This window comes from Orbicella franksi, chromosome 3 (genome assembly GCF_964199315.1).
Source record: "Orbicella franksi chromosome 3, jaOrbFran1.1, whole genome shotgun sequence".
NCBI lineage: Eukaryota > Metazoa > Cnidaria > Anthozoa > Scleractinia > Merulinidae > Orbicella > Orbicella franksi.
Window position 1 is genome coordinate 28,752,707 of NC_138147.1, and position 13,386 is coordinate 28,766,092.

The 13,386-nt window shown below is 39.7% G+C and overlaps 3 protein-coding genes across 3 annotated transcripts in view; all 3 read right to left on the reverse strand.

The window, feature by feature from the left end:
• LOC145481893 (uncharacterized) overlaps positions 1-13,386 on the reverse strand; it is a 287,663-nt gene that overhangs the window by 122,817 nt on the left and 151,460 nt on the right. The window lies entirely within an intron of this gene.
• Positions 2,993-6,605, reverse strand: LOC145482500 (uncharacterized). The gene is made up of 2 exons (XM_081461102.1): positions 6,399-6,605; positions 2,993-4,651 (listed from the first exon to the last, which is right to left on the reverse strand). The coding sequence occupies exons 1-2, from the start codon at positions 6,603-6,605 to the stop codon at positions 2,993-2,995; spliced, it is 1,866 nt and encodes a 621-aa protein (XP_081317228.1).
• LOC145482501 (uncharacterized) lies at positions 6,659-7,816 on the reverse strand. The gene has a single exon (XM_081461103.1). It carries the CDS (start codon positions 7,814-7,816, stop codon positions 6,659-6,661), a length of 1,158 nt encoding a protein of 385 aa, XP_081317229.1.

Below are 13,386 nucleotides of genomic sequence, written 5' to 3' on the forward strand. Positions count from 1 at the left end.
AAACTTAGACACTAATACCACTGTTTCTTTATCAGTGGTCTCAAAGACAGTTTTCTTCAGGACTTTTTGTATGTGTTATTTGATTCTATTAATTTTTTTACCAAGAAAAGTGACTATCAAATCAGAAACTGTAGGTTTGATTCTCAGACGGTCGGAAGCGGCTTGCTCTCACTCTAACCCCCCCAAGAAAGTGAGAGCGAGCCGTTGAGAGTAAAGCTTTAGACTACTTTACATTTGTAAATCAAGACCACGGAGACCGATGAAGGACTCGAAGCTCAATATCTTCAGTTTTGTCCGGAGTAAATATCTACGAAAGAAAAGTATCGTATAAGAGAGAAAACCTAGAAACAAGGTTTAAAGAAAGCCATGTAAATTTGAAAAAGATTCCCCTTGATAGCAATGGTTAATTTGTTTTGAATGTAAAACTTGTGACATTTATAGCTGTGCCAGGTGGAACATTTATAGCTGAGAAAAAATTACTTTGTGTCGACGGGTTTCTTTTTGTATCTGTAGAAAAATCATAATGTTTTTCTGGGAATTGTTACTTACATTCTTAAACTTTCGATACCAACAGTAAATGCCTCTGGTTCAATCGTCTTAATGGGATTGTCTGAAAGCAATCTTAAAGAAAACATTAAAGAAGTTAAGGAGTGACCAAGCTACTTACACGACTGACTGATTGATTCTGGGACTGTGTCTTACTGAATGTGTCGCTGTACATGTGACCGACTGTGTGATTTTGACTGTCCAACTATCCAACTATCCGTCTGTCCGACTGTATGACTGTCTGACTTTCTGACTGGCTGTGTCACTGACTGATTGACTGCTGTGTGACAGTGTGACGGTGTGACTTTCTAACTGGGAACAAATTGACTTAGCCAATTTTAGGGTAGCTCAGAGTCCACGGCAACACAGGGTTGTTAGGCGTTCAATGTCAAAAATGCTTGGACGTTTTCGTGGACACAGCGTCCGAAATGTATTTCTCCTGCATCTTAAAAATTGTGCGATCTATATGTGACGGAAAATAACAACCATTTATAATATGTTCCTTATTTCCTATAAAAGAATGTTAAGATACTCACAGATTTTTAAGAAACACGTTGTTGGTAATAGTTCCATTTGATATAGCTCTTATCTTGTTATTGTGTAGAAATCTGGAGATCAGTCAGTGAACAGCACTTGTTTTTAATAAACTCAAATCCAAGGTATAACGAAGCTCTTGCATTTTGGTTAGTCCAATAGTTGCAAAGCGTAGTATCTATCATTGGCAAACTCTGACAGGCTAACCAAAATGTGTCTCTCGAAAAATCTGTAGTTACCCCTGAACTTTGTCGCGAACGCGATTTTCTTTATTTACTAACACAGCGACTGATTTGACATGGAGGAAAAGATTCTCGCTTCGAGCACATGCTTCGCAGAAGTGGTTACTAAGCCTATAGTCTCGTGGAGTGGTAGCTAGGCCCTCCGCGACACTCCCCAGCCGAGAAATTCTAACTGTCAATGTTCGGGATAAAAGAAAATTTCAACAGAACGAAATGGAGTCATTACAGAAAAAAATAAAAAAAGAGTAACAATTTGCGATCAGGATTAAATGTTCAACAGTTTGTTTAGGGCTTGTCTTGCTTTAACAGCTGCCCTCCGGATTGGGCGCTCATTCCCAAGTTTCTGTCCGCTCCTCTGGTGACTTGCATCATGCTGGTCAACCTCACTTCGGCTGGGCTGGACTGGGGTCTCTCTTTGTTCAGCACATTACAAGGGGATGGGAAGTTGAGCGTACGGTTTAGTAACTTCCCTGACGCTGTCCGGACTGTAGCTGCTCTGATTTCCTCGTCTGTACTTGAAATGAGTTCCTCTGCAACTTCCAGGTACCTAGTGGCGAACTTTCCTTTAGAAGTATAACGTCTCCTTTAGTAGGTTGGGTTGAGGATTGTGTCCTGGGAGCTTTTAAGTGTCTCTGGGTCCGTTCACGCAAACTCAATACATATTCGTTGAACCATAGCTTCCAAAACATGTCAAGATGTTTCTGACCTTTACGCCACATGTCAAGGAGTTTTTGTGAAGAACTCAACTCGCTAAAGAAATCTGGGTCTTGTTGTCGATCTTCTTCTGCTAAGGAGATACGCCTGTTTTGGGGTTTAGGCTGAGGAAATCTCCTGGGGTGAGTGTGAATCCAGAGCTGAAGTCTGCTCCTACGTAGACTAATGGAATTGACAACTGCTTCGACCTCTTTTAAAACGGTTTCCCTTTGAACCATAGTAAGACAAATCTTTCCAATACTCTTTCGAAGAAATTGCTTTACAAGTCCGATAAGTCTTTCATAAAAACCACCCATCCAGGGGGCCAGTTCAATGATGAAGCTGCATTTTATGCCTTTGTTGGCCAGGTAAGTTTGTGTGTCAGGACTTGTCGTAGAGAGTTGCCAGGCTTCCGCAACAGTTGACTTTACTACTTTGAACCGAGAAGCATTGTCGGAAATTATCTGTTTCGGTTTTCCACGTGTGGCAATGAATCTCCTTAGGCATAACAGGAATTGTTCGGCAGTCATGTCATCAGCCACTTCTACGTCAATAGCCCTAACAGCTAAACAAGTAAACAGACACAACCAGACTTTTTGGGTTGCTGATAGCTGACTGACTTTCACATACAAGGGTCCAAGATAGTCAAGACCGGTGTAGGTAAAGGGCGGAGATTCTTCTATTCTTGATCGTGGATAAGGAGCCATTGCGGGCATTCTGTATGGTGCTCCTTGATGTCGTCTGCATCTCAAGTAGATGAGTAGAACTCTTGTTACAGATGATCATCCTTGTGGAATCCAGAATTCTCTTCTGATAGCTGTTATGTGTGAGATACACCTGCATGCATCAACTTATCATGGAAACTCTTTATCACCAAGCTTGTAAAGACATGGTGCCTCGGAAAGAGTTTTGGGAACACAGTATGTTCTGGGAGGTTTTCACTGATCAATCTACCATGGCACCGTAGTACTCCGTTTTCATCCAACTGCAGACCTAATTGCTTCTTCAGATGGTGTCTTGAATTTTCTGTGACTGCATTGATTTCTGGTGTGAACGCACTCTTTTGGACATAATTCTCCCACATGACCTTTGCTTGGCTTATTTCGTCCGATGTAAACTGGCCTTTGATTGTACTCTTCTTCTGTAGTTTTCGGATTAATCGCAAAGCCCAAGCGTTCACTCTGAGTAGTTTGGTTAGAGGAGTAATTTCTTTCGTTGATGCCAAAGGGGGCAACTGGCTTGTCAAAGGGCATTTTGCTGCTCTCTCTCGGTATTTCAGCCAATGTTGCGGTCTCATACATAACACGTGGCCCAGGAGACTGTTTGATATTCTGTTCAGACATCTTGCTGTTAAACTGTGTTGACTTCCACGAGGGCCATTGTGATGGATGATCAGTTAACCACGATGGGCCAGGCAACCACAAGTTATTGTGGATAAGTTCATCGGTTAGAACACCTCTGGTAGCCAGATCAGCGGGATTTTGTGAAGACACATAGTCGAACTTGATGTCCATGTGTGAGGTAATCTGTCTAAGCCGGTTCTGAACAAACACGGGTAATGGCTTACAAGTTTTCATCCAGTGAAGAACACACTGTGAGTTGGTCCACAGAAATCTATCTACCACGGACAACTGAAGTTGCTGAGTTACATAGTTAAGGTATTTCGTTCCGATAAGAACACCTAGTAGTTTCAACCTTGGAATGCTGAGAGGTTTGGCTGGGGCAACGCTTGCTTTGGAAAACACCAGGTTGACAGTTGCTTTTCCATTTACTGAGGAGTAGAGGTATACTGCTGCTAAATAGGCTTTGGCAAAGGCATCTGTAAAGCAGAACAGTTTGTGTTCATCTCCTCCAATATATCTGGGTAATGGCTGAGAGGACAATGGAGTCTGGTTCTCACTTATCTTGCTCCATTCTTGTTGCTGTGACTGACTGAATGTCTCGTCCCAATCTTTTTCTTGTTTCCACAGTTCCTGAATGAACAGCTTTGCATTCAGAGTGGCTGAAGAAAAGAGACCCAATGGGTCGTAAATTCTGCTGACAGACTGCAATGCTTCCCTTTTTGTGATCACGTCGGAGGAGAGATTGTGAGATCCATTGATGAAAATGGTATCTGTGGTCAAATACCAGGAGGTTCCTAGGACCTTCATGGTTTCTGCACTGGTTCGATCACATTCTGGGATATTCTGGAGAAATTCAGAGGAGTTCGAAGCCCACTCACGAAGATTCATTGATGCGGATTGGAAGAGAGTCTTGGCTTCTTTGTACAGCTCATCTGCTTGTGTTGATGTTTTAACGCCTGTAATCATGTTGTCTACATACATGTTATCCGCTATCTGGTGAGCGATGGGGTTCTTAATTGTTGCGGCCAACAGAAATGGACTGGATATCATACCAAATGGGACTCTGGTGAATCTCAGTACTTGAATATTGTTCTCAAGGGTAGGCTTGGAAGGGTCTTTTAACCAGAGGAACTTTGTTACATCTAGATCATCAGGTTGCAGGAAGGCTTTCTCCACATCTGCAACTAGCGCCACTTTGTGAAGCCTGAACCTCAAGAGAAGGCCACATAGATCCTTCAATATGACAGGGCTACGGTGAAGGCTTTCGTTTAGGCTTTGATTCTTCTTTCTGGTCTTTGCGGAGGCGTCGGAGCTTATTAACGGTTTATTTTAGCGGCATCGATAGTAAGGGCTATTTTAATGTTTTGGTTTCAAAAAGAAGAGGAGAAATTAACAGGAAAAAAAGGGGCTGATGTGGTGTCGAACCGGTCTCTCGACAAAACGTTAGTTTATTCGAACTTGATCAAAGGGCATTAATTTTGTAAACATAATACTTGCGTATCCGTCGGCTCGAACAACTAGCGGTCGCTGATTTTATTTCATTGAATTCGTTTTTTGAAAACGCTACACGCTCAAATGCTCAAACTTCACTTCAAAAAAAGACCTTGAAAAGTTTATCGACGACGGCATATATAAATGGGCGAATCTTTCGATACACTCGGAACTTTATTAATCGAAGGTGTATTTCAATGCGAACTTAAATGGTTTACACTAGCAGCATCAATAGTACGGCCTATTTTAATGTTTTGGTTTCAAAAAGAAGAGGAGAAATTAACAGGAAAAAAAGGGGCTGATGTTGTGTCGAACCGGTCTCATGACGACAAAATATTAACCCTCGCGACGCGTAGCGCTTTCATCGCTTGTGCTAAGGAGACAACGTGACCGCATTAAATTAATGTTATAAAAACAAAACTTGTATCGGCTCGAACAACAAGCGGTCGCTGATATTCGCTTTTTGAAAACGCTACACGCGCAAACGCTCAAACTTCACTTTAAAAAGAGACCTTGAAAAGTTTATCCACGACGGCATCGATAAATGGGCGAATCTTTCGATATACACGGAATGTTATTAATCGAAGATGGATTTCGATGCGAACTTGAACGGTTTATTTTAGGACTAGCAGCATCGACAGTACGGGCTATTTTAATATTTTGGTTTCAAAAAGAAGGGGAGAAATTAACAAAAAAAAAAAAAAAAAAAAAAGAAGAGGGGCTAATGCCGTGTTGAACTCGACCCACTATAATCATACCCGCTTTCGTTGATTTTAGCGGTATCGATAGCACGGGTTCTCGGAAAGGGTGCTTTGGTTTTAAAAAGAAGACAGATAACGAAAAAAAAAAAAAAATCGATTGTTGTGTTGTCGAACCAAACTTCAGTTTAATAGTCAGCGGCCTGGAGCGCAGCGCTTTAATCGCTTGCGCCATCAAAGCACAGTATGCCAAGAGAGACAATTATTTCTTTTTGAAATACTTGTTTCGGCTCCATTAACTACTTTATACTATTCGAAGGTGGACTTAAATACGAACTTGAAAACGGTTTATTTTAGCACATCGACAGCAAGGATTCTTGGAAAGGGTGCTTAGGTTTTAAAAAGAAGAAGAGAGATAACGAAAAAAAAAAAAATCATCCGAAATGATATCGAACCACCACCTGAGGATTTAGTAAATGGACCGCAGCGCAGCGCGTTAATCGCTTGCGCTAACAGAGCAGCGTTACCAGATCGGTTCAATTATTTGTTTATATTACTTGTTTCAGCTCCATCAACTGGCGGCTAAAGTGACGCTTCGCTGATTTCATTGTTCAGCGAAACAAAAGACTTCTTTTGTTTCTCGTGCAACAAAAGATCTCCAAAAGATGCCGCAGGAAAACGGAGTTTTTTTTGCATACGTTATTTCTCGAAAACGAAGAGCAAACCAGCGAAAAAAAATACAGGGTGATGTTTTTCTATTAAATTGAAAACCACATGCAAAAATTCAGGCACTTTTGAGTAAAAAAAAAACACACACACAAAATCGTCACTTAGCATGGTTTTGCACTCACCCCTTCAATTCTAAGTTTTATTGTTGTCTTCTCAGGTGTCAGTACCTCATGGTGTGGAATGTAGTGTTTCAAGGTGTTTGTACAATTTTCATCTGGGACGACTTCCACAATTTCCTTCTGTACTTGGTCCTGGATTACGGCATCATATTTCTGGAGATGTTCGTCATTTCGTGACAGTCGTTTGACTTGGGATCTCAATCCTCCCATTGCCAGTTCATAATTGGTTGGTAATGATGGAAACTCTTCTTTCCAAGGCCAGGTTACTTGGTAACGTCCGCCTTCAAAGTGGATCGTTTCGTTAAATTTTGCAGAGATTTGTCATCGTCATTTTCTTGCACAGACTCTCTAATGCCCAGGGTCTCAAGTTTCCAAACCTCTTCAAGGTGTGTCTTTTGTTCAGCTAATGGTTGCTGGTCATCTGACTGAGCACTCAGATGTACACTGATAGGACTGGATTTGTAGGTCAGCATTGAGATGGAGCTGTCTGGTTTGTCATCCTGACACTTCACTCTGCCTGTTAGGATCCATCCCAACTTGGATTCTATGAGGTCTAATCCTGGACTGATTACTTTCATTGAAATGTCACCAGAGGAAATATCACAGTAATAATCATTTCCTAGCAACAGTTCCATGTTGGCAGTTTCTTTAGTTGAGGGTACTGAATCGGCAAGAGGAATGTCCTTAAGTAAGTGACTAAATTTCTCCGGGTTGAGGTATGCTCGTTGTAGGTTACCAGTTATCTTGGGTACAACATTAAACATTAAATGCAGAGATGATCCATCTTTTGTTAACAGCCAGAGTTCAGTGACAGTCGTGTGAAGCTCTCTGGGTTTTGATGCACTGAATGTGTACACTGTCAGTGTTTCTGATCCTGTGATTGGCAACTGGAGTTTCTCTGCTAGCTCATTGGTGATGTAGGTCCTTTGGCTGCCTGTGTGTAGAAGCAATCTGGTGGTCACTTTTCTTGATTTTTGCAAATTTTCTACTTCAATGGTGGCAGTTTGCATCAGTACTTGTTTATCAGAGGACAGCAAGGTATGTTCTGTAGCAACAGTAGCAGATAAGGGTTCAGTAGCAGAATGTGCCATTTCTGAGGGCTTCTTAACTGGAAACTTCTTGATGCAGAGACTTCCGTGGTGACGATTTCTTTGTTTGCAGTAAACACACGCCTTCTTCACTGTACAGTTTTTCTGGTGGTGACCTTGTTTGAGACAAATAAAACAGTGTCCCTTGATCTTTTCTTTCCTAGCTGTCACAGTAGGGAACTTTTGACACTCATCACTCCAGTGTTGTCCACTGCAACAAATGCAAATCGTATTCTTTCTTCCAGTGAGATTCTGCGGTAGTTTGGTTTCAGACAGTAATGCACCAGTATTAGTGTTAGAATCAAACTGGGTGACCTGTGTTGTAGACCACATGTTTCCAACCGAGCCTTTGTAATCAAATTTGTCAGAACTTTGCCTATCTGCATTTTCCCTGTTACTAATGTACCTATGCAACTGATCTCTGAGTAGCCGTACTGTCCATTCGTCACCATCATTTTTTCTGGTCAGTCAGGTGGATGAGAATATCTTGGGTAACTTAACCATTATCAGGGACACTAGCATTTTACTCTCAATATCCCCTCCAAGAGCTTCTAGTGATCTAAGGTGTTCTTCAATGAGATCATAGTTCTTGCGTAGGGCTGATGTTTGACTTGAGGAGGCAGGTAAATCCATAAGACTAGAATAACGAACATTGATGATGACCACATTTTGTCCATAACGTTCGTTCGACAATTTTATGGACTGTTCGTAATTTGCATTAGTCAAGGATTGTCCTGAGATAACATCTGCAGCATCTCCTTCTAGCTGAGATCTGAGGTAATTAATTTTCTCTACTGGACTGAGAGATGGATTAGAATGTATGGCTGAGTTAAAGGAATCCCAGAATTCCTGCCATTCCTACCTTGTTTAGTGTCAACTTCTAATTTCTAACTCAGTTTCTCTTGCTCCCAGGGTAAGTCGCTCTGCCTCAATTTTTAATTTTCGGTGCTCAATTTCGGCCTTCTGCTTTTCGATCTCCAACATCTTCTGTTCGAGTTCAAAGTTCACCTTACTTGTCCCTCGTTGTGACTTGAATTCCATTCGATCCTTTATCATGGCCATTTTTGAGCTCAATCCTACCACGACTTCTTCTGCTTGCAAAACAAGGTTAACATATTCTTCATAACCTTTCATCACCTTGTCGTGTGCTTTCCCAGTGATTTTTGCAGCGGCTTCAAGTTGTCCGCGAAGGCTTTGATAAACAGTTAAATGCTGCTGTAGGCGGTCTCGCTTGTCACGGGTTTCGTCCAAAAGTTGTTCTAAATCACCATCGATGGGACGTTCCTTCATTTCTTTTGCTGCCTCAAGGTTCATAGTTACATGCCTTTTCCTTGGGTCAATAAGTCTTCTTATGTCACCCAAGTCTGTCATCTTGTCGGCGGGGTCGGTTCAATTCATGGCTGCTGTTGTTGATTTCGTCGAGCGAGCGAATTCGTAATTTTGTCTTTTTCTTTGTTGACGGTTCTTCTCCGGTTTAAAACAGGCTGTCCTCCACGGAAGATTAAAGTCGGCGTTTCGGCAGTGGATTTAGCCGCTCTGCTACCATGTCGCGAACGCGATTTTCTTTATTTACTAGGACAACGACTGATTTAACATGGAGGAAAAGATTCTCGCTTCGGGCATATGCTCCGCAGGAGTGGTTACTAAGCCTATAGTCTCTTGGAGTGGTCGCTAGGCCCTCCGCGACAAACTTAGCCTATGAACAATCGCATTGCTTTTATGTGATACATGCGTCATTCATTCCTTTGATAGAATGTGTTCTAAAGATGTGAAAAACCATTGTCTCTCAATAGATTACCATGGGTCGGTCGACGGGTCGAAGGATGATGGAAAACTGCTTACGAGTATGACATTAATTTTACAAGAAGTATTTTTCACCCACTTCGCTGACGTTATATTTAAAAATGAGGCCTTATCCATCAAGTTTGCAATTGATCTATCGATATTCTCGAAACCCTTGCTTTCTCTTACATACTCACATAAATAGTATGTTCGTCAAAGAAGAGAACAAGCCCTGCGGTAAATATTGAATCTTGTTGAAGGAAAGATCCCTGTGAAATTAAAAATCTCTCATTACATCTCTTCTCTTGGTGTCCTCTGTTGCTCATGGAATTTCTTATACATTATAGGAATGGGTTTTGTGGGATAAGATTATATCCTCATGCTCTAAAGTGTACATGAGATATTCTTTCTTGATGGAATCTACTTGAGACATGACATGGAAATGGAACATTTATTATAAATTAATAATAATAATAATAATAACGATAATGATAATGATAATAATAATAATAAATTATTTAATCTTGATTCCTCTATGGTGTAATTTCTTGATTTCTTGTTTTGTGTTAGATTCCTACATAATTTTCTTTTTTACAGAATTCAAGTTTAACAATAAGCAGGTTTTGAAAAACTTAAGTACAAGATGGTCTATGCCAGATGGTATATGAAAGAAATGCCCCACACTTACAGAAAACTAAGCTTTTTCAGAGCAGAAAAGACATCGCCAGTAAGGTTTTGAATATTGTTTGATTCCAGTTTTCTGTAAAGCAATCATGGTATTTTCTTTCAGAAAAACAAAATTGAGAAAATTTCGTGTTTGCGTTTTCCATGCTAAGTTGAACTTTCTTCTAATCAGTAAACTCCGTTACATTCTCTACCAAAATGTTTCACCAGAGACAAGTGATATTGTACATTCCTGACTAATTTATGTGTATGTATGCTAGCGAATGGGCGTTATTATCTATATTTAGGTAGTCTTGGTTCCTACAGGAGATTAACCACTGGTAAAAAAATCAAACAGAACACCTATTTGAATTGCAATAAAAAGATTGCAGTACATGTCTAAAGCATAATATAGTTTATATGCCACAGTTTTTGACACCAAATCGCCTTGGAACGATATCCTGAGTAAGTAAAATGTGGTATTATATGTTCATGTCCTTACCAAAAACATCTTTCGGGTAACGTTCGGATACCTTAGATCGCCAAAATCTTTGGGCAAGTTTCACTAATCCTTGAAGATCGTCGTAGATCTTCGTAAATCTTTGGGCTATTGTTGGAATTCGTTTTGGCCTTCTGATCAGCCTTGGTAATCTCCGGAATTCTGTAGGTGTTGTTCGACTGTATCCTTATCAGGGAACTGTTACAGTACAATCTCAACTTCACGAATAGATATTATGATTAAATTGACATCACTGATACTTACTAAAAGTTACCATACTTCCAATATCGCATCGTTTAATTGATGGCATTTATTTTGTTGCTTAGGGCAGACACATCGTCACCCGCGCTTAACATGTAAACAACTGATGAGGAAATAGATTAAACTTTGGGTTTTGTGTTAGATAAACAGTGTAAATAAACAGTGTAATTCCTTCAACGTATGAAGACTTCTTAGCAAACGGTAAGTTTAAAGTAGCTAAGTTTATAGCTAGTAACAATTCGTACTGTGTACAGGGTAATTTCACTCACAGTATTTGCAGCCTTGTCAGTTTAGCAAACGCTCCGGCAGGTAGAAACTCAATTGCATTTGAAACCAATTCACTGAAAAAAAGGTTCTATGGTTTGTCAATGATCGTTTTCGTCCATCTCGAAAAAAAGAGAAGCTACCTTCAGACGTAAATATCCTTTTACAGTTGGACGTTGCTATGTTACTTTAATGTTTTGTGTTCTCTAAGCTATCTTTGGAAATTTCTTGTTAAGAAAATTGCTCTTTAGCTAACCCTTTCGTTCTTGCAACACACATACATACACTTTATGTTAACTCGAATTATCAGAGTAGCTCTATTAAGCTAATATCTTCGAGAAAGAAAAATTCATAAATCAATTAAAGTATTACAATACATAATTAGAACGCTAAAAATACTAAAAGTTAATTTTCTTCATGGCTATCTTAAGCTCTTTTAGTGATGTATTGTTCTCATACTGCTTCTAATAATTCCGTATTGGTTCCTGCTGATTTTCGAAAACAGTTCACTTACAGACGGAACATCTGCCTTCTCAGTGTAGCAAACAAGACTTCAGGTAAAGCTCTAATTGCATTGTAGGACAAATCTCTAGAAAGGAGAATTTTAAGAAACTTCTCAAACTCATGAATAACTCATCAAGTTTGATTTCATGAATAAACATCTCAAACTCATGATTAATTTATCAAGTTTAAACAAAAGAAATCATGCCCGTGACGGTGTTTGGATATCTGATGTCAATTAGCGTAGATTTTTACGATATTATACCTCCGTTTTCTCCTTAGTTTTAGTTTTTACGGAGAAGATGTATCAAATACCCATCCACACACCCAGGAGTTCGTCAAAAATACCCCGCTACGCATCGTATTTTCAACTCTCTTCTTCGTGTTTGGAAATACGGTCAAACACGGTCTTTCGTGTTTACCTCAACAACAATGAAAAAATTATGAATTAAACAACACGACACGCTTGTTCTTTCTCGTTTAGTTGCGAAGTAGATGAGCAATTTTACCTTTTTCAGTGACAAATCGCATCCACCCCAAGGCAAGCACAATTTTGTTCCCTTTGAAGAAATAAGCCCTTGCTAAATGATTCCAAATCCCAATAAAAATTTCGGCTGAAAGCGATTCATTTGGGATGTAATTTTGAACCCATCAGTTCACTTTAAAATGCATTTTTCTTAGATACTTTGTTATTTCTACATTCTCAAAAATAATTATGTCGATTCTACATTCAAAATAGCCATCGCAAAGCTGGGGTAGTTTATTCAAACTATTCATTGTTTCTTCTACCGGCTATGAGATGCAACATTGAGTGTTAAAAGGGGGTTAAACTTAGCTGGTTAAAATTTAAACTGCCATCTTAGAAATGAAACCAATGGCTAAGATCTGTAAAACCTACTGATACACTTGGCTATTATGAGCCTCAGTAGCCTGTCAGTGAAGCTGACATTTTGAGTGTCAGCCCTTCTACAGAACAAAGTTTGCTTTGAGGAAGGAAAAATGCTTTGACGAAGTGTTAGCACTCGAAACGTAGGCTTTACCAACCCACCATGGTAGTTAATTTACCTATATTAACTTCTGGTAGATAAATAGCAGTGTTACCGCAGCCCAACAGCTTCTTTAATAAACTCATACCTTTGTTTAAAAATTACTGATAAATGATCAATGAGCTTATTTCTTTATTGTTAAATGAGATTCCATCACGCTCGTCCAAATCCTTGATACTGGAAAAGTAAAATGACTGCAGGAATCATTACTTTTATTCGAGTAACTGGGCTTTAGCTGTTGTATACTTACAGAGTATTTAGAAGTGTCAGGTTGTTAAACACTCCATCAGGAAGAAACTGGATATTGTTGTTATTCAAAACACTGTCAAATAATAAAACTCGATAAGTAAAAACCAAAGCCAGCCGTTTAAGTAAGGGACTCATTGTTAATATGCCATTGTGCGGGAAACACCCCATTCAGTAATTAATGGTAACAGGTTTTTCTTTTCTTTAAAATAATCTCTGGTCCGTGTTATAGTAAAACCTAAACCATACAGTTGGCTTTATCCTAATAAGGATCTCAACAGAGTAATTTTGCCTTGAATTGGAAACGTATTGAATACATTGAGTAACGATAATGACGGTCAGTAAAGGAGATGTGTTCAACAGTCAGCTAGTTTGCCAATACTGGCAAATGCCGCCTGAAAACAGAATGCACAGTGTAAAGAAACGAGTGTAGGAAATACACTAGGGAATGCAAAAGAGATCGCACTAACACCGTACAAGGGAATGTACAAGGAAACCCATTAGGGAACACAGAAGGAAAGGCCTGGAAAGCAAAGAAGAAATACGGGAGAACGGGGGCGTTGTAAGCGATATCTTGATGTCTATGCACTTACAGAGATAGTAGCATTTTTTGTGAGGCAAACACTTTGCCAGGTAGATAT

Coding starts and splice junctions, on each gene's coding strand:
- LOC145482500 (XM_081461102.1), bottom strand. CDS start 6,605: ATGGGAGGATTGAGATCCCAAGTCAAACGACTGTCACGAAATGACGAA. Junction 4,652..6,398: donor TAAAACTTAGAATTGAAGGG/GTGAGTGCAAAA, acceptor GCCTCCGCAAAG/ACCAGAAAGAAGAATCAAAG.
- LOC145482501 (XM_081461103.1), bottom strand. CDS start 7,816: ATGTGGTCTACAACACAGGTCACCCAGTTTGATTCTAACACTAATACT.